Below are 27,464 nucleotides of genomic sequence, written 5' to 3' on the forward strand. Positions count from 1 at the left end.
GAAACAAGAGTGCATACCCCATCTGGGCTTCAGGGTAAGTTACAGACTAGCCCTTGGGAGCTGGTGATTCCATGTGGGAGGTTTGGTGGGAACATAAAATTCAATAGAGAAATTGGGAAATTGAAATGGTCCCTGGTTTCTCATCTCAGAATTTTACACCGTGAGCAAAGGTGACTGCTCTTGTATCTTATCGTAGTTTAAAATTAGGGTTATTGCCATTAATCCACACCAGTGCACCAAGAGCATGGAGTCTGTGATGCATCTTACTCTTTGCTAAGGCCTCTTCTTTTCTTTTCTTTTCTTTTTATTTTTTAAGGCCTCTTCTTAGAGTGGGAGCTAGAAAGATTGCACAAAGTAGAAAGCAATGAGTTGCTCTAATTAATCTAATAAAGGGGATATGAATTTCTACTGTATATAGTTTATCTACTTTACTAATGAGGATGTTCATGTATAAGATCATTAATTTTGTAAGTTTAGCTTGCAGAGATACTTAGATCATTAAGACCCTTAAGATTGCCCAGCTAGCTAGTAGCAAAGCTGGCACTAGTATCCATGCCTTATAATACATATAATACATATTACATTTCTCCTACAAGGGGCTGTATCTTCCAGAAAATACTGTGGTGTATTTAGGACCCTGATGGTTTTTAGGTTAGGAAAAGATAAAATATACCAGATGATTTCAGAGTCTGCCCAGAGGGGTTACTTGAACATTTAAAAGATAATTTTTTGGGTCTAAACATTGGCCCTACTTGATAGAAAAGCCCCAAAGTGAGCCATTTATATTTTTAATGATGATTACTCTTAAAGAGTGTTAGCATCTCTCCAGTTCTGAGCTAAGCTGACTAAAGTGAAAAGGGAAATTCCAGTTTCAGGGTGGACTCTGCAAAATCAAGGGAACCATGGTCAGTTTATATAGGATAAGAAATGACTGTGTTGAGCTTTCTCTTTAAAGGAGGAAAGGGGATTTTTGTTTCTACTCTTTTCAAAGTTTTTGAGTACATGGATACATTGCTTGGGGGAAGTTGGTACATGTACATCACCCATCTCAATTCGTGTTTTTTTTTTTGCTTGTTTTTGGTTTTTTGAGACAGTGTCTCACTATGTAGTTCAGACTGCCCTGGAACTCACTGTGTAGCCCAGGTTGGTCTCGAACTCACAGGGATCCTTCTGTCTCAGCCTCCTGAGTGCTGGGATTACAGGCAAGTGCCACCACGCCCTGCTCAATTCCTTTTTTCTTCCCCTTTGCTTTCCCACCCTCCTCCCTCCACCTATCTTGTTCCTCTTTCTTTTTTATTTTTTGGTACAAGTTTGCAGTACGTAATGTTTGCATTCCTTGTCTGGAGTGGTACATGAGCATAACACATCCCAATTCCTTTTGTTTTTCATTCCTTACCCCTTCTTTCTCTCCCCCTCCCTTCATCTCTCTCTCTCTCTTTTTTTTTTTTTTTTTTTTTTTGTACCGGGGATTGAACTTGGGTCCTTGCGCTTGCAAGGCAGGCCACCAAACCAATGAGCTAAATCCCTGGCCCATCCCTTCATCTCTTAATTGCCTTTCTGTTTCATAATGATATATCTCTCTATTTCCTATAATCAATCTTTAATTTTTCTCTTTAGTTTTACTCTAGCTGAGTATTCACAACTTCAAGAATCTTGCAAGGGAGGAAATTTTGATTTTGGCTGTTCAAATGGATGTGGGGAGTCACTGCCATTTCTGTTAATTAGGGAGTTTATCTAAGCAATTAAATACAGTAAAATTAGGCACAGATAAAGTAGGTAATATTCAGGTATACATGAATATTTTGAGTTACACTGAGAAACCAGTCATGTATTTAGAATGATTGTTTTTGACACGATTCAGGTCAAACATAGGTCCTTCTGTGGTCACTTCAATTTTGTGGGGTCCAGCTGAGAAAGTCACTGAGCTCATATTCGATTCTTCACAAACCCTCTCAATGGGGTAGTGCATGAGTCCAAATGAATGAACACATTTCTAGGTGGTTTTTGGTGGTGCTTTATGACTAGTTGTGTTTGAGGTGAGTGAGCAGAGGTCAAAAGGTTTACTTACACATACCTTTACTTACTTATACTTACTTTTGGCCGAAAGGTTTACTTATACTCTAGATCAAGATATTTTATAGGGAAATGCATGTCTCATTAATTCACATGGATTGCAGGGAGAGTAATGAAGTACATACATGAACATACAAGCTGTCAAGAAGTCTAGATTATAACCCATTGTGCCAATGACATTTTGTGTAGCCTTGGAAAAATTGCTTCTTTAATATGGTCTCAATAATCTCATCTATAATAATGGAGGAGGGCTTAGAAAAGATGGTCCTAGTAGTGAAATGATTTTATTATAAGCTGTTAGATACCTGAGAAGAGATAGGTCATGGATTAATAAATAATGGGTCCATGTTAAGGAAATATAACTAGAATGAACCTTCTAGAAAAGTAGTTTATATTATCAAGGGAACCAAGTAATCTTCCCTAATCCTCATACGTTCCTTTCAGGTAATCTGATCATAATAGCTTCAACTTTTGGATCACAGGCAATTATTTTTAAAAGATGATAAATATATGATAAAATACAAAAAGCAAACATGAGAAATGGTTCTAAAATCTGACTTTCACAATGAAAATTATTTTCATTCCACATTTCAAATCTTTTAAAGCCATCACTCCCTTTAATAAACACAAAAATTTCACTACAAGATCATTGTGGATTTGATGTCCTAGGAATAAGAGCCTGGACTTATAGAAAAATCTACCCATGAAATTGAAATTTTCCAAGTAGTGTTGTGCCTAATAGCCAAGGAGATTTTATGGATTTATACTTCTAGCTGTTCATATTATAGAAGAAGTAATTTTGTTTCCCAAATATGTTTACTATAATAATTAATATTTTTTCAAATAAAAAATGTTTTCCATACACTCACTGTAAGAATGACTGTCCTAGACATAGCCATGCCTAACAACTGTTTCTTTGAGGGTACTCTAAACTTAGAAAAGTATAGGATCCAACTAAATCCCTAGAGATGACTGTATACAAATAAATTGGAAATGAACTCACATTTATTTAATGATTTATTATACACCAGAAATGAAAAGCATTACTTTCCCATACATTTTCTATTGTACATTTACAATTACCTATATATCAATTATAAAGTCCTACTTTTCCAAGTGGGAAAAACAATGCCCAGAGATATTAAAAGAATTGTTTCAAGCTAAAGAACCAATAAATGAGTCATGTGAGTCATGACATGATCCTAAGTCTGACCAAAGGAGATGATTCTATCTATAAAATGTTTTCCCAACTGCAATCATGATATCTAATTAGGCCTTCTTTCTAAATGATTAAAAATCCATAAAAGCCCTGCATGGCAATTCAAACTTAAAACTTTAAGATGTTATATTGTGAGTAGTCTAATTGCTTTAATTTATTTCAGGGATAAATATAATTTTTATTTCTTCTAATTAACAGAGAAAATGTCTAGTCTTTCAAAATATATTCAAATCTCTGTTTCTGATGTCAAGCAAAGTTATATGAAATGGATTTGAATTACTTCAGAAAATAACAGTTTCCAATTCTAGCCACTACTTCTTGGCTCTGGTTTAAGTGACAGAATGAGTAACGTGGTCATGAAGCTCAGACTAGCTTGTTTAATTCATGTGGGATAGTCATATAAAGCAAAATAAATTTTTTCAAATGACACACATATATTGTCTCCTTGAACATGGAAAAATCCTCCCAAACAACCTATTTTCTCTATTTAATTTATCATTCTTATACAAGATGACAAGCCCACAGGCTGACCCTATTGTCAAAGAAAAGAGGAGAAACAAAGTTGATAAACATGTTTACTTAACAGTGCTGGTGATTTAAAGATGAGAGTGAAAAGAAGAGGAGGATCAGGAGGGTGAAGATTTGTAGAGTTGATACTCTACAAGAGAAATAATATGCACCTCAACCCCAGAAACTAAATTCCACCCTCCTGGCAGCCACTTAGACCTCACCAGCCTAAAGTAAATGAGATAATTTTTGAGACTAGTTTCCTCATCTATTAAATTGGAAAGATATCTTCAATGATTATTTATAATTTTATTAATGGCAGTTACTGTACATAGATAAGTATTTACACTCATTTACTAATATAAATCAATATATAAGATGGAATGGTTGAATTAGGGGTGGTGTTGGAAATGCTGGTGGTATTATTTGAGGATAGAAGTTGTGAGGGCAGTGCTCATAAAGTCATGCCAAGTTAGAACTGAAAGGGAGGTAAAGATCATTTAATTTATTAACTTTATTGGTACAGTGTAGGTATACAGTATGATGGCATTCAACATTGGAAAATTGTAGCTTTGCATAATTTATCCTGGTTCTTATTTCTCCCCTGTTACCTTGCCTTCTCTCCAACCCCTCCCTACTTACAAAGTTTCTGTTTCTGTTTACTCCTTTTCTCATTTATTCCTTTCCCTACACCTCCAACTTTCCCTTCCCCTTTGGACATTTTCCACCTATTTCACATTATATATTATACATGTTGATCCTTATTTACATTTTTGGTTTCTCACACAAGAGAAATTATTCAGTATTTACACTTGTGTGTCCTATTTATTTCACTTAATAGTATTGCGTCAAGTTCAATACATTTAGACTATAAATGTCTGTAGTTTCTCATTCTTTATGGCTGAGTAGGACCCTTTTATATATATAAAAAAACATGTCTTCTTTATCCAGTCACAAGTTGATGGGTAATTGGTCTCTTTACAAGATGAAGCCATTACAAACTGTGCTACTATAAACATAGGTGCACATATATCACTCTGGTATGATTTTAAAAATTCTTTTGGGAAAATATCCAGTAGGACAATAGCTGAGTCAAATGGGATCTCTAATCTTAGATTTCTGAGGTATCTCCATATTGATTTCCACAGTGGTTGCACCAGTCTACACTTGCACCCACAGGGGAGAAGGGTTCCATTTTCCTTACAACCCCACAATCATTTTGTTATTGTTTAATTCTTGGTAGCAGCCATTCTTTCCAGGATGAAGCAGAATCCCAGTATTGTTTGAATTTGCATCTCTTGAATGACCAGTGAAATTGAACATTTTTCTTATGTTTTTTTCTATTTCTACTTCTTTGTCTGAGGAGTGTCTGTTCATTTCCAGTTGCCCATTTTTGAATTAGGTCTTTAAATTTGGGAAATTTGATTTTTTTCGAGTTCTTTATATATTCTAGATAACAGACCTTTGTCTGAGCAACAGCTGGTAAAGTTTTTTTTTTTCTGACACTATGGGTTGTGTCTTCACTCTGCTGGTCATTTCTTATAATGTGGGAAAACTTGTCAATAAGATGAGATCCCAGTTGTTGATTTTTTTTGGTGTTAGTGCACGTGCAACTGTGATTTTGTTTATGAATCTTTTTCTACACCATTGTCTTCAAGAGGTTTACCTAACCTCTCTTCCAGCAGTTTAATGTTTCTGTCTTAATATTTAGAGCTTTGTTCCATTGTGATTTAAGTTTAATTCATGGTGAGACATATAGGTCTAGTTTTAGTCTTTGCAAGGTGAAATCCCATTGTTTCCCAGCACCATTTATTAAAGAGACTATCTTTTCTTCAGTGAGGGTGTTTGGCTCCTGTGTTGAAGATGAGGAGGCTGAGTGTGTCTGGAGTTGTTTCTTCATCTTCTAACCTGTTGCACTGGTTCTCGGGTCTGTTTCTCTGCCAGTACCATGCTGTTTTTTTTTTTTTTTTTTTTTTTAATTCAATTAATCACAGTAGCTTTGAAGAATAGTTTCAAATTGGGGATTGTGCTATCCTCTGCCTTGTTTGTGTTGTCTAGAATTGCTTTAGATATTCTAGGTATCTTCTGGTTCCAAGTGAATTTTTGGGCTGTTTTCTCCATGTCTGTGAAGTATGCTTTTGTAATTTCAATTTGGATTGCATTGAATATATATACTAGTTTTAAAAATATGGCCATTTTCACTATGTTGTTTCTTCCTAACCAGGAGAAAGGGATGTATTTCCATTTTCTGATATCCTTTTTGATCTCTCTTTTAGAGTGCTTTGTTTTCAGAGTAGAGCTCTTTAATTTCTTTTGTTAGGTGGATTCCTAGGTATTTCATTTTTTTGAATGCTATTGTGAAAAGAATTGTTTCTCAGTTCCTTTCTCAGTCTCTTGTTCATGTACAGGAAGGCTATTGATTTTTGTGTGTTAACCTTGTATGCAGCTACTCTACTGAATTTGATTATTAAGTCTAGAAGACTTTTGGTGGAGTTCTTGGGGTCTTATTAATAGTATTATGTTATCTGCAAATAATGACAACTTAACTTTGTAATTTCCTGTCTTTATTCCTTTCAATTTTTACTCTTGTCTAATTGCTCTGGCTAATGTTTCCAGAGCTGTATTGAACAGGAGTGGTGATAGTGAACAACCTTATCTTGTTCCTGATTTTAGCATGAAGGATTTCCTTTTTGACCATTCAGTATGATGTTGAGTGCTGATTTTTTTATAGATGGTTTTTATTAGTTTGAGATAAAGACTGTCTATTCCAATTATTTGTAGAGTTTTTATCATGAATGTTGGATTTTGTTGAAAAATTTTTCTGCGTGTATTAAAAGATCATATGTTTTTTTCCTTGGCTATTTAATATAGTGTATTATATTTATTGACTTGCATATGTTGAACTATGCCTGCATTACCGAGATGAATCCCACTTGGTCGAGGTGTATGATCTTCTTGACGATCTTCTGCCTTTTGTTTGCCATTAACTTCTCGAGGATTTTTGCATCTATGTTCATTAGGAATGTTGTCCTGTATCTTTCTTTTTCAGTTAGGTATTTCTCTGCTTTTGGTATCAGGTAATGCTTGTTCCTAGGAATGACTTTGGGATCATTGCCTCCCTTTTAATTTCATTGAAGAGTTTAAATACTAGTGGCAATAGTTCTTCTCTAAATGTCTTTAGAATTCAGTAGTGAAGCCATCAGAACCAGAGGTTTTTCATCACTCATAAGTTTTTAATTATATTTTTAATTTTGTTTATTACTATTGTGCTGTTTAGAATTTTTAGGTATTTTTTGTTTAACTTTGTTAATTCATATGTGTATAGGAATCTGTCTATTTCTTCTGTGTTTTCCATCTTATTGGATTGTAGGTTCTTAAAGTAGGTATTGATGATGTTCTGGGTTTTATGCTGGGTCCATTGTAATTTCACCCTTTTTATTCCTAATTGCATGGATTTGGGCCTTTTTTTTTCTTTATTTGATTAGGTTGGCTAAGGATTTGTCAATTTTGTTTATTCTTTTAAAGAACCAACTCTGTTCTCCATTGATTATTTGTATCATTCTCTTAATATCCATTGCATTGATTTCTGCTCTGATCTTTTAAATTTCCTCCTTTGCATGACTTTAGGTTTGTACTGCTCTTCTTTTTCTAGAAGTTCGAGGTTCAGCATTAGGTTGTTTAATTGAGCTCACTTTGTTTTCCCAATATGAATATTCAGTGCTATGAATTTCCCTGATAAGATTGCCTTCATTTTGCCCCATAGATTCCAATATGTTGTATTCACATTGCCATTTAATTGTAAAAACTGTCTAATTTATTCTTTAATTTCCTCTGTGACCCATTGCTTATTCAGAATTGTGTTGCTCAATTTTCATGTGTTTATGAAATTCTTGCAGTTTCTTTTGCTATTGTTCTCCAATTTCATCAATTATGGTCTGATAATATTCAGGGGGATTCCATCAATTCCTTTGCACTCATTTAAATATGTTCTATTAGCAAGTGTGTGGTCTATTTTGGAGAACAACCTGTGCGCAGCTGAAAAGCATATGTATTCTGATTGTCTAGGGTGGAACACTCTATAAACTTCTGTTAAGTTCATTTGTTCAAGAATTTGATTGAGTTCTAGTATTTTTTTCTAATTGATCTATCTACTTGTGACAGTGGGATATTTAAGTCACTGCTACTATTGTATTGGTGCTTATTTGATTTTTTTATGCCTGTTGGTATTTGTTTTATATAGTTGGGTTCAGTAGTATTTGGTGCATATGTATTTATGACTGTAATCTCTTCCCCTAGGATTTTTCCCTTTGTAAGCATGTAGTGTCCTTTGTCCCTCTTTTTTTTTCAGCTAATTGAGTTTATTCATTGTTGGGACCTTGTACCTCTACATGACAAGTCTTGATTCTCATTTTTTCCCCTTACCCCTGCCCTCCCTTCACCCCCTCCTCCCCTCCCCATCTACAAACACTTTATTTTCATCTTTTCATTATCTCACATTATTTTCTTTTCCCTTATTACCCTTCCCCTACCCATCCCACCTTCCCTACACCTTTAGCTCCTTTGTCCCTCTTAATCAGAGTTGGTTTGAAATCCATTTGATCTGCAAAGAGGATAGCTACTTCTGTTTTTTGCGGGGGTTCCTATCACATGGGGTATTGTTTAGCATCCTTTAACTTTCTTTTTTACCCTCATTGAGTTTATTGGTACATTTTAGGTATACAGTACAATTACATTCATCATTGAGATCTTGTACCTTTACATGACAGGTCTTGGTTCTCATTTTTTTCCCCTTGTCCCTGCCTTCCCTTCACCCCTCCTCCCCTCCCCCTTTACAAACACTTCATTTCCATTTTTCATTTTATCATATTTTTTTCTCTTATTAGCTTTCCCCTACCCTTCTCCACCCTTTAACTTTTAGTCTGAGTTTCTTTTATAATTAAGTGTGTTTCTCATATGCAGCATATCGTTGGATCTTGCTTCTTGACCTTTTTTGCGAGTCTGTTTCTTTTGACTGGTAAATTGAGACCATTAACATTGATGGTTATAACTTATATGTATTGACTTATCCTTATAACTTTTTTATTGTTGGTTTCTCCCTCATTGCATTTAATTTCGTGTCTTGCCTGATGTATTTATTCTGTTGGGCTTTGTGATGTTGTGACCTTCATTTTTTTCCATAGAATATTGTTTAAAATTTTTTTGAGTGCAGGTTTTATTTTCATGAAGTTCCTCGGGTGTTGTTTTTCATGAAAGCATCTTATTTCACCATTGATTTTGAAAGATAGTTGTGTAGGGTACATCAATCTGGAGAATTTTTTCTTTTAGGGCTTCCAATACTTTACTCTAGGCTTTTCCTGACTTGGGGGTTTGTTTAAAATGTCTACTCTGATTCTGATGGGCTTTCCTTTGTATATGATTTGTTTCTTTTCTCTAACTGCTTATACAATTTTGTTTTCTGTTTGGTTTCTGGAATAATGACTACTATATACCTAGGTGTATATATATTCCTGGGTAGTTGGAGTCCTATTTGCCTCCCTGATCTGTTTGACAAATTCTTCTACACTGCTTGGAAAATTTTCTGCGATTACTTCTGTGAATATTTTTTTCTGTTTTCTAATCTGTAAAAGGTATAATGATAATCAAGTCACTAACTCTGATTACTGTGAAGAGTAGAGATTTCAAATTAATTTAACTCACTTTTGACACATATAATACATATATAAACTTCTTGAATTTAGTATTTCATTCAGATCTAAAATTTTGATATGAATTCTATCCCAGAATAATATAAACATACATAAAATGTATTTTTGTGAAACCATTGCATTAAGTTAGTTGGTTGAAAAGAACAGATGCCTTTGGATAGATTTTGTAGGTATCTCATACTGTCTTGGATTTAGCTCCAATGAATAATATTTAAAGACCTGATAAATTTTTGTTCAGACATAAAATTTAGTTAACTCCGCAAAAGAAAGTGATCAAGGCTTTAAAACTCTTGTAAATATGGGATTTCTTTTGGAAATTGAAAGTTACATCTGCAGGTCTTGAACCTCTTAGGTGTGCACATTTCAGAGACTCTGTTATGGCTTATGTCTAGATATCCCTTCCAAAGCCTCATGCAGTCATAAGTGGGGATTTTTCAGAGGTGGCTGGATCTAGAGGGTGTGATATTGGGATTAAGGATAAGTAATTACTAAATCAGTCCATTAATTGGTTTGGCGCTCACCCTAAGCCCAATAGCCTAAATAGAATATAAAAGATGCAGAAAGAATATGCTAAGGTTCTTTTGACATGCTTGTTGGTTCCTTTGCTTGCATGCTTGCTGTGGGCATTTCTCTTCTGTAATGCCCCTCTGCCTTGCCACACTGCCTTGGAGCCAACTGATTATGGCCTGAAACCTCTATAATTTGTGAGTTAAAATAAACCTTTCCTCTAACTTTGTGTATCATGTATTTTGCCTCTACAATGAGAAAAGTAAATAAGACAGATTCCAATGTCAGTATCCTTTTCTTTGCCAATTTTTCTACAGAGTAGGGAGAGAAAAATTATGGCTGTTGCCTGAAAGAGTAGCTCATGGGAGAAGTTTGAGAAGTAAAATTACACAAGGTTCTGTTAACTGTGTACTTAGATTCCACATTCTTACCTTTATAAATGAGTGCTTATGAGCCATGCCCTTAATGCATACCTAACCCTCTGCTAAGCAAAGTGAGTGATATATAAGTCTGAGGTATGGAATGTTCCTTCAGAGAGATTACTTTCTCACAGTTCATCCTATAAATCCAGTAGAAGTTTAAAAATGAAGGGAGTAATACTAGGATTGCCAAAGGAAAATGCAACTCACTTGGAGTTGAGACATGACATTGTGTTGGCATAAAATATGGACATACAATATAGGATCCAGGAAAAATGAATTTGATGAGTTTTAGTCTTAAATCTATGCCAAACTCCTCATTAGGAAAATTCTTAGAGGTACATTTTAAAGTCAATATTAGTTCATAGCTTGTGGCTGAATTTTTTATTTCTCTGCTGTAATCTCTCTTTTGTGAGTGTCTTCATGAGCTGTAGTCAAACTAGTAATTTATTTTCCTGATTGACCATTGGTAAATTGTGCTACCAAGTGTCATCCAATGGAAGTGCTTGCTGGTAAAAATGTCATGGGTGTCCTCATTCACCTTACTGGCATTGTGTAACTTCTGGCTCTTCCCAAAATAAAAAATCCATGAAAGGTAAATATTTTAAATCTATTCAGGATATCAAAGAAGCCATAACAGCACAACTCATAAAAGACAATTTTCAGAACTGCTTGAAAAAGTGGTAAGAATGATTGGACAAGTGTGTTTGAAGCCAGAAGAAGTATTTTGAGGAGGTTAAGAACAATGGGTCTTCTACTGTAAAAAATAGTAAAATTTAAACATCTTCTCTAGTTGTAAGTCACACATCATAAACAACTGTAGTAGATGACACAGAAGCAAACTCACCACATTTTTTTTAATATGCCTTGTATACCTCTTACAAATGCTTTGAAGAAGAAATATAACACGAGGCAAATAACTGGTTGAACAACTATTCTGAGAAGTTTTTTAAGTACAGAATAAAGGCAACAAAGAGCAAGAACAACGTGCATAGAACAAAAATAAATATTTTGGGATTGTATGACATTTGATGGTGACAAAGCTCTAGTTGAGAAAGAAAGAGAGTGGTGATCTGGAAGTGAAAGGGAATAACTATTGTAACAAGATCTTGAGGTAGATAAGAGGAATAGAAATATGCATTTGGCTGTGCTACGAGGTACAGTAAAGATTAAATATGTGTTGAGAGAGGCCAATGGATGAAATTGAATTGCTTCTCAATAACTTCAACTTCTCTGTGAGAAGAGGAATAAACCTATCTGCTGGGAAATGTGTGAGATGGAAGAACTTGAGAAAAGTGGAAGTTTACTTTAGGTAGAGTTGTGAAGGTGCTGAATAGCCACTATGATAATAGAAAATACTAACATGATACATGGGAAAAGAGACTAGAGCAAAATCCTTAGACTAGAGATTGTTCATATTTACTATGATTGCAAATATATCTTGTTATTTTTCCTATGGCTGTATAAGCATTTGGACAGAAAGAAAGGAAATGGATTGTGGACTTGAACTTGGATTAGGGATTTGCCATGCTTATGCAGTAGAAAAATACAGAACCTGACGGGTATAGTTCTTATGTGAGAGTATATGATGAAGTATTTAATGTAGCCTGGATAGGTGTCAAAGAAAGATGAAGAAATATGCTAAAAGAAGTCAATATATAAGGACATTTGAAGTCTCCAGGAGAATATGGAGCAAATTAGTGTGCTTCGATTTGAAATGGAGTTCCACCTTTATTTTAGAGAGAAAACTATTTGAAGAGTTAGGAATTAATGAAACTTGGCAGAGTAAAAAATTGCAAAGTACTGGAATAAAGAAGAGGTAAAATCATTCAAATTGTTAGGAGAGGTGAATGCTGGTAGATGCTGTATAAGGAAATTGTTTAGACATATGCAAAGCAGTGTTTTATTTCATAACATGTTTTTTTTTATTTTTAATTTTTTTCTCTGAGTATATTGGTACATTTTAGGTATACAGTACAGTTACATTCATAATTGGGATCTTGTACCTTTACATAACAGTTCTTGGTTCTCATTTTTTCCCCTTCTCTTTGCCCTCCCTTCACCCCCTCCTCACTTCCCCATTTATAAACACGTTATTTCCATTTTTTCATTTTCTCATATGTATTTCTTTTCCCTTATTGCCTTTCCCCTACCCTTCCCACATTCCCTACACCTTTAGCCTTTTTCTTCCTATTTCACATTGTCAATTATCTCATTAGGATCTTATGTACTATTATAGTTTTTCACACCAGAGAAACTATTCGGTATTTAAACATGTGTGACTTATTTATTTCACGTAGGAGTATATCCTCAAATGTATCAATTTTCCTGTGAATGAGTCTAATTTCTCATTCTTTATGGCTGAATAGTATACCATTTTATAGAAAACCCACATCATCCTTATCCAGTTTCCAACTGAAGGGCAAATGGACTGTTTCAAAGTTTTAGCTATTACAAACTGTGCTGCTATAAATATAGGTGTACATATATTACTGTGCTATGATTCTTTTAAATCTTTTGGTAAGATACAAAGCAGAGGGATGCCTGGGTCAAATGGAAACTCTAGCTCCAGCTGTTTGAGGTATCTCCATATTGATTTCCATAGTGGTTGCACCAGAGAAGGGTTCCTTTCTCCCCACAACACTGCCAACATTTGTTATTGTGCCATTTCTTGATAGCAGCCATTCTTTGTGGGGTGAGGTGGAATCTCAGTGTTGTTTTCATCTGCATCTCTCGAATGACCAGTGATGTGGAACATTTTTTCATATATTTACTTGCTGCATTTACTTCTTTGTCTGAGAAATGTCTGTTCATTTCAGATGCCCATTTTTGAATTGGGTCTTTATATTTGAAGGGGGCTGATTGTTTTGAGTTCTTTATATATTCTAGATAATAGTCCTTTGTCTGAGGAGCAGCTGGTTAAATTTTTTTCCCACATTGTAGGTTGTCTCTTAGTTCTGTTGATGCTTTCTTTTGCAGTGCAGAAGCTTTTTAATAAGAAGAGATCCCAGTTGTTGATTCTTTCTGCTAGTTGCCACGCTACTGAGGATATGTTCATCATAAAGTCTTTTCCTATCCCGGTGTCTTCAAGAGATCTGCCTAACTTATCTTCCAGCAAGTTTGGTGTTTCTGTTTTAATATTTAGATCTTTAATCCTCTTGGATTTTTATTTATTGCATGGTGAAAGATAAGGGTCTAGTTTTAATCTTTGGCAGGTTGAGATCCAGTTTTTCCAACACCATTTATTAAAGAGGCCATCTTTCTTCCAGTGGGGACAGTCAGCTCCTTTGTCAAAGGTGAGATAGCTGAGTACATCTGGAGTTGTTTTTGTGTCTTCCAATCTGTTCCACTGATCCTCAGGTCTGTTTCTTTGCCAGTACCATGCTGTTTTTATCACAGTAATTGTAGTATAGTTTCAAATTAGGAATTGTTATACCCACTGTCATGTGTCTGTTGCCTAGGATGGCTTTTGCTATTCTAGGTCTCTTAGGTTCCAAATGAATTTTTGGATTCTTTTTTCTAGTTCTGTTAAATACAGTGTTGGAATTTCAATTGGTATTGAATCTGTATTGCAGTTTTGGTAGTAGGCCCATTTTCATTATGTTGATTCTTCCTACCCAGGAGCAGGGGATTTCTTTCCATTTTCTTATATCCTCTTCAATCTCTTTTTTCAGAGTGCTGTAGTTTTCAGTGCAGAGGTCTTTTGCTTCTTTTGTTAGATTGATTCCTAGATACTTCATTTTTTTTATGCTATTTTGAGAGGAATTTTTTCCCTAATCTCTCAGTGACTTTGTTATTTGTGTTAAAGAAGGCTATTGATTTTTGAGTGTTGACCTTGTATCTGGCTACTCTGCTGAAAGTGTCAATTAAGTCTAGAAGGCTTTTGGCAGAGTTTTTTGTGTCTTCAATGTAGAGTATCATATTTTTAAGCAAATAGTCACACTAACTTTTTCCTTTCCTATCTTTATTGCTTTAATTTCTTTCTCTTGTCTAAATGCTATGGGTAATGTTTCCAGAATTTTATCAAAGAGGAGTGGTGAAAGTGGGCATCCTTGTCTTGTTCCTGACTTTAACATGAAGGTTTTCAATTTTTGGCCATTTAATGTGATGTTGGCTGTTGGTTTTTCATAGACAGCCTTTATTAAGTTGAGATATAGACCATCTATTCCAACGTTTTACATTTGGTTTTTGTCATGAGTGGGTGTTGAATTTTGTCAAATGCTTTTTCTTCATCTATTGATAGGATTATGTGGTTTTTGTCCTTGGTTCTGTTAAGTGTATTACATTTATTGACTTACGTATGTTGAACCATCCTTGCATTCCTGAAATAAATCTAACTTGGTGGGGATGTATGATCCTTTTGATGATCCTCTGTATGCTGTTTGGTAGTATCTTATTAAGGATTTTTTTTCATCTATATTCATTAAGAAGATTAGCCTGTAGTTCTATTTTTTAGTTTCATCTTTCCCTGGTTTGGGAATCAAAGTGATACTTGCTTCCAGGAATGAATTTGGAAGTATTGTTTCCCTTTCAATTTCCTTGAAAAGTTTGAAGAATAATGGCCATAGTTCTTCTCTAAATGTCTTGTAAAATTCAGCAGTGAATCCATCAGGACCTGGGCTTTTATTTGTTGGTAAATTTTTAATTACATTTTCAATTTCACTGATTGTAATTAGGGTGTTTCAAATGTTTCTGTCTTCTTTGTTCAACTTTGGTAATTCATAAGTATCTAGAAATCTGCCCATTTCTTTTGTGTTTTCCATTATTATAGAGTGCAGTTTCTCAAATTTGGTATTGACTATCCTCTGGATTTCTGTTGGATCTGTTGTGACTTCACCTTTTTCATTCCTGATTGCATGGATCTGAGCCTTTTCTTTCCTTTTTCTGATAAGGTTAGCTAAGGGTTTATCAGTTTTGTTTATTCTTTCAAAAAACCAACTCTTAGATTCATTTATTTATGTATCATTTTCTTAGTTTCCATTGTATTGATTTCTGCTCTTATCTTTATAATTTCCTCTCTTGTTCGAGCTTTGGGATTTTCTTGCACTTGTTTTTCTAGGAGTCCAAGATAAATCATTAGGTTGTTTATTTGAGCTCGCTCTTTTTTCCTAGTGTAGACATTCAGTGCTATGAATTTGCAACTTAGAACTGCTTTCACTGTGTTTCATAGATTCCTGTATGTTTTATTGGCTTTTTCATTTATTTGTAAAAACTGTCTGATTACTTCTTTAATTTCCTCTGTGATCCATTTATTTTTCAAGAGAGTGTTGTTCAATTTCCATGTGTTTGTGAAGTTCTTACAGTTTCTTATGCTATTGATGTCCAGCTTGATTGCAGTAGATCTGATAATATACAGGGGAAATCTTCTATTCTTTTGCATTTATTAAAACCTGTTCTGTGAGCTAGTATGTGTTCTATCTTAGAAAATGACCTATGTGTAGATGAAAAGAATGTGTATTCTGATTTTGTGCAGTGAAACACTCTATAGACATCTATGAAGTCCATGTGTTCAAAAGCTTGGTTCAGTTCTAGTATTGTGTTGTTGATCTTTTGCCTAGATGATCTGACTATTTGTGATAGTGGGGTATTTAGATCCCTCAGTACATCTGTATTAGTGCTATTTGGTTTTTCATGTTTTTTAAAATTTGTTTTATATAGCTGGGGGCATTTATATTTGGTGCATATATGTTTATGATTGTCATCTCTTTCTCTTGATTTGTTCTCTTACAATGATGTAGTGGCCTTGTTTCTCTCTCTTAATCAGTTTTGGTTTGAAATTAAGTTGTCTGTGAATATGTTGCTACCCCTGCTTTTTTCTGAGCTCCTGTCACATGGAGAATTGTTTTCCACACTTTCACTTTCAGTCTATAAGCTTCTTTTTGCACTAGGTGTGTTTCTTTTCTTACTTTTTTTTTTTTTGTACCAGTGAATGACCTCTGGTCCTTGTGCTTGCAAGGCATGCCAAAGAACTGCTGAGCTAAATCTCCGGCCCTGGTGTGTTTCTTGTATACAACATATTGTTGGATTTTGCTTCTTAATCCATTCTGCCAGTCTATTTCTATTGATTGGTGAGTTGAGGCCATTGACATTGATGGTTATAACTGATATGTACTGACTTATTATTGTCATGTTATTGGCCTTTTGTTGACCCTTTTTACTTTTCCCCCCCTCTCCTTTTAGTTTCTTGCCTTTCCTATTTGATTTGGTCTGTTGGGCCTCATGGTGTTGTGATCTTCATTGTCTTTTTCTAGGATATTGTTAAAATTCTTTGTAGTGTTGTTTTAGTATTCATGAAGTTTCTCAGGTGTTCTTTGTCATGGAAGTATCTTATTTCCCCATCCACTTTCAAAGAGAGTTTTTTAGGATACATCAGTCTAGGGTAGAGATTGTTTTCTTTTAGTACTTGAAATACCTCACTCCAGGCTTTCTGACCTGAGGGTTGGTGTTGAAAAGTCTGCTGTGATTCTGAGGGGCTTTCCTCTGCATGTGATTTGTTTCTTTTCTCTTACTGCTTGTAGTATTTTGGTCTTATGTTGGGTTTCTGAGATCTTGACTATCATATGTGTAGGTGTAGATTTTTTTTGATCATAGCTAGTTGGAGTCTATTATGCCTCACTTATCTGCAAGTCAAATTCTACCCCCCTGTTTGGGAAGTTTTCTGTCATTAATTATTTGAACAGCTTTTATAAATCATTTGAATTTTTTCCTGCTACTTCATGGATTCCTATCAGTCTCATGTTATTCTTCTTTGCATCATCTAGGAGTTGGTGGATTGATTTCTCATGATCCCTTACTGTTTTTTTTTCAGCTTTAATTGAGTTTATTGGTGCATTTTAGGGATACAGTACAGTTACATTCATTGTTGGGAATTTGCACCTCTACATGACATGTCTTGGTTCTCATTTTTTGCCCTTGTCCCTGACCTCCCTTCACCCCCTTCTCCCCTCCCCATCTGCAAACACTTTATTTCCATCTTTTAATTATCTCACATTTTTTTCTTTTCCCTTATTACCCTTCCCCTACCTGTCTCACCTTCCTTACACCTTTAGCTCCTTTCTTCCCATTTCTAAATATCAGTAATCTTATTAGGATCTTCTGTATTATTTCAGATTTTTCACACCAGAGAGACTATTTGGTATTTACACATGTGTGCCTTATTTATTTCACTTAGGAGTATATCCTCAATATGTGTCCATTTTCCTACGAATGAATCTATTTTCTCATTCTTTATGGCTGAGTAATATTCCATTTCATAGAAAAACCACATCTTCTTTATCCAGTTTCCAAGTGATGGGCAGATGGGCTGTTTCCAAGTTTTAGCTATTACAAACTGCCGTTATAAACATGGGTGCTCATACTTCTCTGTGATATGATTCTTTTAGATTTTATGGAAAGATACCCAGCAGAGGGATGGCTGGGTCAAATGGAACCTCCAGTCCAAGCTCTTTGAGGTATCTCCAAATATAAAGACCCGATTCAAAAATGGGCATCTGAAATGAACAGACATTTCTCAGACAAGGAAGTAAAAGCAACAAGTAAATATATGAAAAAATCTTCCACATCACTGATCATTCAAGAGATGCAGATGAAAACAACACTGAGATTACACCTCACCCCACAAAGAATGGCTGCTATGAAGAAATCACACAATAACAAATGTTGGCAGGGTTGTGAGGAGAAAGGAACCCTTCTCCAATGTTGGTGGGAGTGCAGACTGGTGCAACCACTATGGAAATCAATGTGGAGATCCCTTACGGTTTTTAAGAGACCTCTCTTTTCACAGTTACTGACTGTGATCCTATCTTCTATATCTGAGGTTCTATCTTCGCATTCTTTTATTCTGTTGTGAACACTTTCAGTAACATTTTTAATCTCCTGGATATCTGTTTGAATCTGTTTCATGGATTCCATTTCTTTCCTACGTTGGGCATTCATTGTTTCCATTTCTTGCTTATGCTGGGCCTTCATGGCTTCTATCATGGTCCTGAGCTTTTTTTTTTTTTTTGTCAATTTCTGTTCTGGAGTCTCGAATCATGACTTTCATTTTGCTCACTATCTCTATGATTATCTGGGAAATTATTTTTTTTCTTTTTATTTCTTATTGAGTTTATTGGTGCAATCTAGGTCTGCAATGCAGTTACATTCATTACTGGGATCCTGTACCTTCACATGACAGGTCTTGGTTCTCATCTTTTTTGAATTTTTCTAGAGCCTGATTGATCTTTTTTGTTACTTCCTGTGCTGTGAGTTCAGAGTGTCCTGGTGGTTCACTATCAGACTTTTCATCCTCCTTTGCCCTACTGTTTGCCATTGGTGTACTGGAAATCTGTCTTTGTGCCTTGCTTAAGTGTTTTCTCATTTTTATTTTTGCTGTCGGGTTGTACTTTTAGCTTTTGAGTCTGTAATGACTCATAGACATTCTCATTTTCACAATATCAGAGAAAACAACTTGTTAAATCAATCACTATCCTTTATCCCAATCAATACAATCAGCAACACAATAGGATAAAGCATAACTTGCAAATTGACCACTTGTGGTAGTCATAAATCTATTACCTTTAAACCATGTGAATTAAATTAAAATCAAGAAGCAGCCCAAAACATGTCTGCAGGGAACAAACTCCTCAACATAGCATATTTACCATTCAGGATGGGGGCCTAGACAGAGTTAGGACAAGAGTTGTAAAAAATAAAAGAACTACAGAAGCTTTGACGAGAAGGCAGAGGACATAGAATCACCACACGATCTTTAGGAAACTGTCAAATTTAAAAGTGATATACATAGTGCAAGTATAAGGACCAGAATATATCCCCTTAACAGCAATAGTGGCTCACTTTCCCTTGAAACTACTGACCCTTTAGTGAGGCACAATGATAGAACAAAAATTTTAAGAAAAAAGAAAAAATGATAAAAGAAGAAATCTGAGTCATGGCAGGAGTGGCAACAGAAAGGGAGATGAGGGACAATATGGTGGAGCAAGAGACTGAGTTGGTGAAATAGGAGAGAAAAAAGAATTTTTAGAGTGGAATGAGGAAAAGAAAAAAAAATGACTTTGAAGGGTGTCTTTCAGTCTATATCTCTGCTGTCATAATACAAAACATGTGCAGCCATGTGCAGAACCAAATCCCCTATTCAGCTAGCTGATGGCAGACCCCTGTGATGCAGACTGACCTCAGGCTGCAAGGTCCAAATTGAGCTCTCTGACCTCCTGCAGGGTTGAATTTCAGACAGTTCTACTACAGGTTTTCCTTGCCCTTTCTTTAAAGATGTTCAAAGTTGGGAGCTCAGAAAATTACCCTTTATAACCAGATATGCCTCTGTAGAGTGGGTCCAAGGACTGGCACAATCAGAAGGTCTGACGGGGGTGTGTTCATGGGTGCTGGCAAGGCTACACTCCTGGGATGGTGGCACCCTCAGTGAAGGGCACAGCTACCCGGTCCCTCAGACTGGGCCCCGGCAGGCTGGAGGGTGAAGAGATGTTGGTGGCTTTCCCGAATATCACCTTCCTGGCCCTGGAGCAGCAATGGCGGTACCCTCAGGGGAGGGCATGGCTACCAAGTCCCACTGATTGGGCCCTGGCAGGCCCGAGGTAGAGCAGATCTTGGCAACTTTCCTGAATCTCACCTTCCTGGAATTCTTCATAGCATTTCTTATGTAATATAATTATCTTTGACTCTTAGCATAGTCTTGAAAACTGGTTAGTTCCATATCTGATTTCTGCTGTAGACTCTAATATTCTTGTCATACCAATTTCAGAGCTTATTCTTTATCATTTAGACCCCTGCAGCAGTAGAACTATCAGCTTTGTTGTTGCTGTGGACAGTCATGATTTCTGCTCTGAAAAGTCTATGCCCAAGTAAACCCTCAAAGTTTGGCAAACCTTTACTGCTGATCACTTTATTTACGGACAAATGATTTGGACTTCCTGTGTTGCATCTTTCTTATCCATGTTTCATGTTGTCAGTGTGTTAATGCTAAAATTTAAGTAAGGCATTAGTATATCTTTTCTCAGAATCATTTGTGATTCCCTATACAGTGCATTCACAAGCTTCTATGTGCTGGTCCCTCTAGCTTTATAACCTATTTTCTTTGTCACTGCTTCTCCCTAATCTCATCTTCCATTCTACTTTACCTCTTACCCTGTTCACCAGCTCAGATAGAATACTTACTATTCCACTTTATTAGTTTATTTTTATTTTTGTACATTGGCATTTTTACATGTTGTCAACCCATCCCCAAATCTCTCTTCCATACTTTCTTTGTATACATCCTATACATCTCTAAAACTGCTCATTGAACATTGACATGATTGGAGATGCACTTTCAGTCTTCCTCTTATGTGAATTGCTTCCAAAATAACATGTTTTTAGCTCTGTTAGCTCTTTCATGCCACATTTAAAAAATCTACCATATTTAGTTTAGTACTCTTAGGTTTAGCTCTTCAGGGAAATGTAAACTTCTTGAGTGCAATAACTAGGTATTATTATTATCTGGAACTTCCCCATCTACCATCCTCAACAATTCACATATAAGATTCACACTTAGCAGAATTTCAGTTTGTTAGAGGAATCACCAAGTCTTCAGCCCCAAATTAATGATATTGATAACAATTAGGGTAGGTTAGTATGATTATGGAAACATTTCTTGAAGAGAGACAACTTATAATTTTGTCTCCAATCTTGTCTCTACAGGTGCCTAGCTTGATACATGAACCATCTTCTCTTGCTTGCAGTGCTCTATTTCATATAATTTGATAGAAGTAGTACAACATGGTGAGAAGCACATTGAGAAAGAAGTCTACACATTTGGGTTCTGATCCTATGTCTACCATAATCTGACCCTTTATCCTTGAATTGGAAATGTATTTCTTTCCTATATCTCCTTATCTGCAAAAACTATAGTAGTGATATTATTGTTCTACTTAGCTCAAAGGGATGATGCTCGGCTAACATGAAGTTATTTTTGCCATGTATGCTACTCATTTCAGTTCTCATTTCAGTTCTCATTTGTCATGTATGCTACTCACTTCAGCATTATTTCTGGTGGTAGAGATTTTTTATGAAAAATAAAACAAAATTTCATTAGAAAATACTAAGATAATAACGACATTTCATACTCTGTGTATCATTATTTTTGAAGTACTTACTCAGAGTAGAAGACAGACCAAAATGATTTTTTGGGGTACAGGGGATTGAACTTGGAACCTTGCACTTGCGAGGCAGGCGGTGGCACCATTGAGCTAAATCCCCAGCCCAAAATTATTCTTACAAGAATATTTTAATAGCTAGATGTTGGAAGTTGATTAAAAAAATGTTTCCAACAAACGATACATGCTCCTTAGAGTTTGGAGAGTTTGGCAGGGTTAATACAGAGCTTGTGGAATTTGTATTAATTGGCTAATTTATTGCAAATTTATACTAATTGAGTGATGGGATTTCTGCCACAATAGAACGCACAACTGCCAATGAAGTCCCTGTTCCCAAATGAAACCAAGACAGCCTCATCTTTATTCTCCACATTCTGGTCTTCACAGCTCTATCCAGAATATTCATGAGGCTCTACTTACAGCATTCCAAAGTTGCTTCAAACTGCATCTCCAGACCTTTCCAAATAATCTCACAAATCAGTTCCAAAGGCTTCTAAACCATGTGGTCAGATTCAGTCACAGTACAGAATTCTGGAACCAATTTTCTGTATTTTTCACTTACTTGCTGATATACAACACCTAAGAGCCACAACTTAAAATGGATTAGGCTGAGTTTGGCTCATGTTAGGGGATTCAGTCCATAGCTCTCTTTCTGAGACAGCACCATTATGGTGTAAAGACGACAGAAGAAAGATGTTCACCACATGATGGACAAAAAGCAGAGTCGAGGAGCAGTGCCAGGGAGGAAAGTTAGCGACCAGATTTAATACCCAAGGTCATGCCTCCATGACCCACCCAGATACACTCAAAGGGGTATCTATTTAAGTTCCTCAGTGGCTTACAAGCCAGTCAAGTAGACATATTTAAAACTAACAACACAAGTTCTTTAAATAGGAAAGATAGGTGCAGGGAGTATCGATGCTAATCACCTAAACTGAAGACAGCATTTTAGGGAAACAGCAAGTAGCAGAAATTTATTAGCTGCTATGTAAAGGCATATATTATTTTGCCTAACGCTTCTATCCAGATTTTGATTAATAGCTTTGTGTTATATATTCAACTCAGTCCAATTTTACTAATATTCTTTGAATGGTTAATTAATTATAGGTTGGGTCTTGGTTATATACTGATCAACAAACACATTTTTATGATTTTCATGAAGTTACCACTGCAAGTGAAATAGCCAATAGACAAGTAAACAACATCTGAACTACAAATGTTCATGAAATGAAGTAAAAGAATAAAGAGCATGAGGATATGTAATATGTGAGATTCCCTTGATAGCGTTGGTGATGAATATCTCTCTTACTTGAAAACTGAGATTAAAAAGGGATAGTATGGCCAGGGATTTAGCTCAGTGGTTCTGCTGCCTGTCTCACAAGCACAAAGTCCTGAGTTTGATCCCTGGTACCAAAAACAAACAAACAAAAAACAAAACAAAACAAAAAACAAAACAAAACAAAACAAACACAAAAAAAACAAAGGAGGCAGAAATAGAAAGATCTGAAGAAAGAGAATTCAGATAGAACAACATAAACAGGTATTGAAGTCTTTGTAATACAAAAAGCTTGGCTTGTGCTAGGAACTATGATATCTCAGTGTAGCTCAAATGAGAATTAACTGATGTCTAAAGATCCAAAAGCCATAATAGATAAAGCCTTTAGACCATAGTGATAAGTTTAGAATTAATGCTAACAGAAAATGAGAACTAGTAAAGGATTTTAAATAAAGCAATGACAGGGCTAGAGATTTAGCTCAGTGGCTCCGCTGCCTTCCTCACAAGCTGAAAAATTTCATTAAAAAAACTCAACCTACCTTCATTCAGTCTGTAAGAAAGAAAAAATTTTGGAAAGCAGACTATGAGACAATAAGCTCACACTAAACTGTGAGATTCAGAGACATATAAAGTCACAATAAAAAAGAGGTGTGAAATTCAACTCTAGCTTGCGGTTTTCTCCAATTAGGTTCTGTTATTTAATATAGAAGTGCAATCAAGTGTACCTCTTAAGTAAGTGAAACTGTTCATACCAATGAAACAAAAATAAACAGCTATGTTTATTAGTGCAAAAGTGGAAGTTTGATTTGAATAAGTGTTTTTAGTTCTTGGAATTGAAATGCACTTGTAACTTTGCTCTCAGTGTTTTTATGCATGATGTATGATGCAGTGCCCATACTGAAGTCAAAGTGGGTACTGGGGAGGGATGGTTGGCATGCATATGAGTGAGCAGGTATTTACTTCTGTCCTGAGAGACAAACTATAGGAGTTTAGAGTCATAAGATCATAGTGTCTTAGAATGGAATTAGAAAAGCTCTATGATATAGTGTTTTTCACATGTCAAAAAGAATGTCATTTAAGCTAGCTGCATTCTACTATAGCCTCTCTTAGTCAGGAAGAGGCCAGTGGCATGGTGAAACTAGCAAATCTTCTCTTAGTCATTTTCCTTATCATTTCTAGTGGCATAGAGAGAGCAGAAATGATCTTGCTTTCTTAATCACTTTCTTCATCATAGGGACAAAACATTCAAGACCCACAACTTAAAGGTGGACACATTTATTTTGGCTCATTTCAGCAGCCTTAAACACAGAAACTGGCATGGTGTATGGGCTTGGATAGAGGAAAGCTGCTCACATCATAGCAACCAGGAAGCAGAGAGAGAAAAAGGAAGAGCCAGAGAGGGAGATATACCCTTCTAGGTCATGGCCCCAGTAACCCACTTCTAAACAGGTCCCATCTCCTAACGGCAGGTCAGCTGTATCAGCACACCCCTCTGATAATTCCATTACCTCCCATGAGGCCAGCCTCTGAATGTATGAGGCCCGGGTAGGGGGCATTCCAGATCCCAACCACGATACCTGCATTATGCTAAATCCTATCAGTGCAGTTTTAAAGTTTTCTTACTTAAGACAATTTATTACATCTCTCTGTACCTCAGTTTTTTCATCTGCATTCTGAAGGTAATAATAATTCTATGTCTTCCAACATTTCAAATAATTAAATTAGATAATATGTGTGGAAACTTCTTTTGTTGATTCTTTTTTCATTAAATTTATTGGTAATTTTTAGGTATACAGTACAGTTACATTCATCATTGGAATCTTGTACCTTTACATGACACATCTTGTTTCTTATTTTTTCCCCATACTGCCGCCCTCCCTTCACCCCCCACCCTTCCCTACTTACAGAGACTTTGTTTCCGTTTTTCCTTTTCTCATATTTTTCCTGTGTTTCCTTGCACTTGAAGTCCTAGATATTTCTTTTAAGAGATTTGTGGACATGATAAACTCCTTTCTTTGCTTTGCTTTTTTAACCTGTATTAAATAGAGTCCAAATTAAATCATTTCTAAAGGTCCTTCTCAGTCTGAATATTGCAAAGATAATTAAAATCAGATTTAGTCAATTGCTATCCTTTGATTTTAATCTGAAATTTGTACAACTTCATGACCAGACCTTGAGAAGCTCTAAAAATTACCCTACTCTGTCCCTATCCTAATACACAATAAAAACCCACACTAAAGCATATAACATCACTAAAGATGTCAAAAAATGTCTCCCTGTAATTAGTACTTTGATGATTGAAAAAATTAACTCTTAAATTATTTTCAGAATTTATTTTGGTAGTCCTGCTTTGCTGGTGCCTTTAGAGATGTTCTCTGTGATTGTTGGTAAATATATCATACTCATGGTATCATACCAGTACAAGGTTCCTCTTCGAGGAAGAAATTGGTCTTTTTCAAGAGGACATGGGGAGAAATGCACTAGTTCAGTTTTAAAATTCATATATTGAAGTTTTTCATGTAAATGTAGAATGAGATATAACCCAGTGGGGATGGACTGAAGGAGAACCTCAGAGTCAGAAGCTATTATAATAAAATAATGTAGGCTCAAGTAGGCAGGCCATTTTCTAAATTCTGACATTTCATTGTAGGAAGTCAGGACCCAATGAGCAAGGTGAAGAAAGGAGAAGCATGGGTATCTAAAAGATGAGGTTGAATTTCTTCTATTGCTATTGTGAATGAGCAGCATTCACTCTAACCAGTGCTTTTGATAAGGAAAATTTTGAGGAGAAAGAAATATAGTCAAATGTTATATTGTTTCTACCTTTGTGAGAACAATAGATTGAATATTTCAAGAAAACCTTCCTGGTAAGACTTAATGTGGAGAATCTGAGAAAGCAATTATGAGATAATTCCACCATTCCTTAGTTGATTCCCTGGGAGACTCGTCAGTCATAAATTTTGCTTAAGCCTTTGCATTTTATTCTGTAAGTAGATCCCTTCTAATTTTAATATTCAATCTATTCTGGGCTGGGGCTTTAGCTCAGTGGTTCCACTGCCTGTCTTACAAGCTCAAGGACCCAATTTCAATCCAGGTACAAAAATAAATCTAGGTAAAAGAGGTCTAGTTGTTGACTAAGGACTACTTAACTGTTTCACTCATTGTTTTCTTTGAACAGAGATCATAAACCAATGACTTACCTTGATGAATATACTGAAATATTCAAGATGGATAGCAATGGTATCAGCAATACTGAGACTACCTGCAATATCACTAATATGAAATTTCAGTACTCCCTCTATGCAACAACCTACATCCTCATATTCATCCCTGGTATTCTGGCCAACAGTGCAGCCTTGTGGGTTCTATGCTGCTTCATTGGAAAGAAAAACAAAGCCATCATTTTCATGATCAACCTCTCTGTAGCTGACCTTGCTCATGTGCTGTCCTTACCCCTTCGGATTTACTACTACATCAACCACCACTGGCCTTTCCAGAGGGCCCTTTGCCTGCTGTGCTTTTACCTAAAGTATCTCAATATGTATGCCAGCATTTGCTTCTTGACATGCATCAGCCTTCAGAGGTGCTTCTTTCTCCTCAAGCCACTAAGAGCCAGAAACTGGAAGCGTAAGTACGATGTGGGCATCAGTGCTGCCATCTGGATCATAGTGGGGACTGCCTGTTTGCCATTCCCCATCCTGAGAAGCACTGGCTTAGGCAACAACAGTGACTCCTGCTTTGCTGATCTTGGCTACAAGCAAATGAATGCAGTGGTTTTGGTCCCAATGATTACAATTGCTGAACTTGCCGGATTTGTGATTCCCGTAATCGTCATTGGATGTTGTACATGGAAAACCATTATATCCTTAAGACAACCACCGATGGCTTTTCAAGGAATCAATGAGAAGCAAAAAGCACTACGGATGGTTTTCATGTGTGCTGCAGTCTTTGTTATCTGCTTCACTCCCTATCATATTAACTTTTTTTTTTATACCTTGGTAAAGGAAACCATTATTAGCAGTTGTTCCATTGTCAAAAGTACACTGTATTTCCATCCTTTTTGTATTTGCCTTGCAAGTCTCTGCTGTCTTTTTGATCCGATTCTGTATTACTTCATGGCTTCAGAGTTTCGTGACCAACTATCTCGCCATGGCAGCTCCGTGACCCGTTCTCGTCTCATGAGCAAGGAGAGTGGTTCATCAGTGGCTAACTAAAAAATAAAATAACTTTTTAATTATGAACCCAATGTTCTTAGGATTTTTGAAAAGGCCAGATTTATCAGCCAGATAATTTCTTTAATTGAACCTTTGAAAGAACAGAAATAGATTTTTTGGGGGTGATAATTGTGGTCATAAGAAGAAGGATGTTGGAGGCAGAGTATGAAAAATGTGGGATGAGAATGTAAGATAGAATTTAACCTATTTCTTTTTTTTTTAAATTTAAGGCATCCTATTAGTTAAGAGCCCTGGGATCTTGCTGAGTAGATCAGAACAAGGTAGAAATTACATTGTTACTCAAGTTTGTTCTGGATTTTCCATCCCTTGCCTGAGCATAATTTTTTACAGATATTTTTAACCAAATAAAAATTGTCTACTTTAGATTAAAAATTTA

General features: G+C 35.8%; 1 protein-coding gene across 1 annotated transcript; it reads left to right on the top strand.

The window, feature by feature from the left end:
- Positions 1–27,400, top strand: LOC104874320 (putative P2Y purinoceptor 10). Its single transcript, XM_010641325.2, has 2 exons — positions 1–34; positions 26,032–27,400. Exon 2 carries the CDS (start codon positions 26,045–26,047, stop codon positions 27,065–27,067), a length of 1,023 nt encoding a protein of 340 aa, XP_010639627.1. The 5' UTR covers positions 1–34; positions 26,032–26,044; the 3' UTR covers positions 27,068–27,400.
- The last annotated feature ends 64 nt before the right edge of the window (positions 27,401–27,464 follow it).

The sequence above is a fragment of the Fukomys damarensis genome, unplaced genomic scaffold, assembly GCF_012274545.1.
Source record: "Fukomys damarensis isolate Sample0158 unplaced genomic scaffold, DMR_v1.0_HiC HiC_scaffold_39, whole genome shotgun sequence".
Taxonomy (NCBI): domain Eukaryota; kingdom Metazoa; phylum Chordata; class Mammalia; order Rodentia; family Bathyergidae; genus Fukomys; species Fukomys damarensis.

Coding starts and splice junctions, on each gene's coding strand:
- LOC104874320 (XM_010641325.2), top strand. CDS start 26,045: ATGACTTACCTTGATGAATATACTGAAATATTCAAGATGGATAGCAAT.